The sequence below is a fragment of the Trichechus manatus genome, unplaced genomic scaffold, assembly GCF_000243295.1.
Source record: "Trichechus manatus latirostris isolate Lorelei unplaced genomic scaffold, TriManLat1.0 scaffold00250, whole genome shotgun sequence".
In the NCBI taxonomy this organism is placed as follows: Eukaryota; Metazoa; Chordata; class Mammalia; order Sirenia; family Trichechidae; genus Trichechus; species Trichechus manatus.
This window is the reverse complement of record NW_004444186.1, coordinates 2,062,823-2,064,730: the sequence shown is the minus strand read 5'-3', so window position 1 is coordinate 2,064,730 and position 1,908 is coordinate 2,062,823. Positions and strand designations below refer to the sequence as shown.

General features: G+C 51.6%; 1 protein-coding gene across 1 annotated transcript in view; it reads left to right on the top strand.

Moving 5' to 3' along the window:
* Window positions 1-733, top strand: part of RPRD2 (regulation of nuclear pre-mRNA domain containing 2) — a 107,437-nt gene extending 106,704 nt beyond the window's left edge. Inside the window, 1 exon segment of the mRNA XM_023724614.1 lies at window positions 1-733. This exon segment is cut by the window's left edge and continues 137 nt beyond it. Coding sequence (XP_023580382.1) covers window positions 1-464 — 464 coding nt within the window. The 3' untranslated portion in view covers window positions 465-733.
* The last annotated feature ends 1,175 nt before the right edge of the window (window positions 734-1,908 follow it).

Here is a 1,908-nt window from a genome sequence, read left to right as displayed (position 1 = left end):
CCGTGCCCTTCGCGGCGCCGCTGGCCGAGCGCGGCGTGGCGGGCGCTGTGGCCGTCTTCCCCAAAGACCATAGCTCCCTGCTCGCGGGGACCCTGGCCGAGCACTTCGGCGTGCTCCCAGGGCACAGGGACCACGGGGGCCCCAGCCAGCGGGACCTCAACGGCCCCGGCCTGAGCCGTGTGCGGGAGGCCCTGAGCCTGCCCTCCCGTTCCCTGGAGCACCTGGGCGCAGCCCATGGAGGAGGAGGTGGGGGCGGCGGCGGCGGCCCCCCCCTGGGTCCCTCCCACAGAGACGCCATCGGCCGGAGTGGTATGATTTTGCGGAGTCCCCGGCCAGACTTTCGGCCCAGGGAACCTTTTCTCAGCAGAGACCCGTTCCACAGTTTAAAGAGACCCAGGCCACCTTTTGCTAGGGGCCCTCCGTTCTTTGCACCAAAACGCCCATTCTTCCCTCCCAGGTACTGATGGAAACCAAGGGGAGGACGTTTTCGACAGTCTAGAGAGCAAGTTGGGAGTAGGAGTTCGGTTTATTGTTGGTGTTGTGTTTGTTTTCCCTCTCTTTCATTTATTTTGTTTTTTTTTTATTGTGACAGAGGGTCTCCCTTCCAAATTCAGGAGTCACCTGTGCCCACATTTCACTGTCGGTTCCGCCAGCCCTCCCTCCGTCTGCACTTAACCTTCCTACCTTCCCCCAGTTGTTCCTGTTGAAGAACAACACAAAAAGGCAAAGAAACACAACCAAAGCCACTTCATTTGGTTGGGGGTGGGGTGGGGGCAGGGGGAGAAAAGCAAATCTTATTTTACCCCATTTATTGGAGATGATTATTATATTTGAAATAAAATTTCCATCAGTACAGACAATAACACATGTGCAATGTTGGGGTGTTATTTGGGGCTTGGCTTACCAAGTCGTCCCTGGAAGGATTCCTGTCCCCCGCCCCTCCCCAGCTAAGTAACTGCTGTGACCAGCTGGGCTCCTTTTCTCCTCTCTGTGCCCTGCCCACAGCCAAGAGAGACTGCAGGGGAGTAAATGGGGGAGACCTTGGCCTGTCAGGGTTATTGGTGTTTCTGTTCCGTTTTGTTTTCAAAAACATGTTGAAGTCAAGTTCTCTACCCTTCTTCTGAAAGCTTGTTTTTTCGATCAGCCTCCTCAAATTACTGTCTGCCTCAACCCGTCCTAATAAAGTTTTTCTCTTTGTTCTTGACATGAAAGAGAGGCAGCGGAATATAAATTCAGAGGTTAAAATAAGTGACTACGACAACACAGAGAGTCAGGGAAAGGAGCCGTTCATGGTGTGCTGTGACCTCCATCCTCGTAAACGAGAAAATGTGAGGTATTTTCCGAGGCCGTCCCACACGTCTTGGACCAGCTGTTACCTCCTGCTTTTCCTTCCTGACTTTGGTTCACTTCTCCTTTGGCCAGAAGGAGTCACCAGAGTTGACGGTTGATACAAAGGCACAACTGAAATACCATGCTTGCTTTTTTTTTCTTTTGTTTCTTGGCCAAGAAACACAACCTTCGTTTTTTAAAAATAAGTAGGTATTTTTCCCATGGTGCCTCCCTAGTGCGAGTGATAGTTGGTGGTTTTCAGCAAAGGTTAGAGAAAGGAGAAGCGTATGTATCTTTTCCTCTTCCCCCAGCTCTGTATACACCCCTATCGGTATTTCAAACGAAGAGGTTCAGTAGCATCTTTACATTGTTCCTCTTCAGACATGTCTTAGAGATAAGGGGGTATTACCTTTACAGAGGACCTGGAGGGCCTGATAAATCCAGATTACCCCACGCTGCAGATGGCAGGGTTCAAACCTTATCCCACCTCCCAATCCCAACAGGAAATAAAGACTGTTTCCTCCCTTAGCCGTTTCACATCCCAGACAAGTGCTGAGCTGCCCCTCTGTGTGTCTGTTC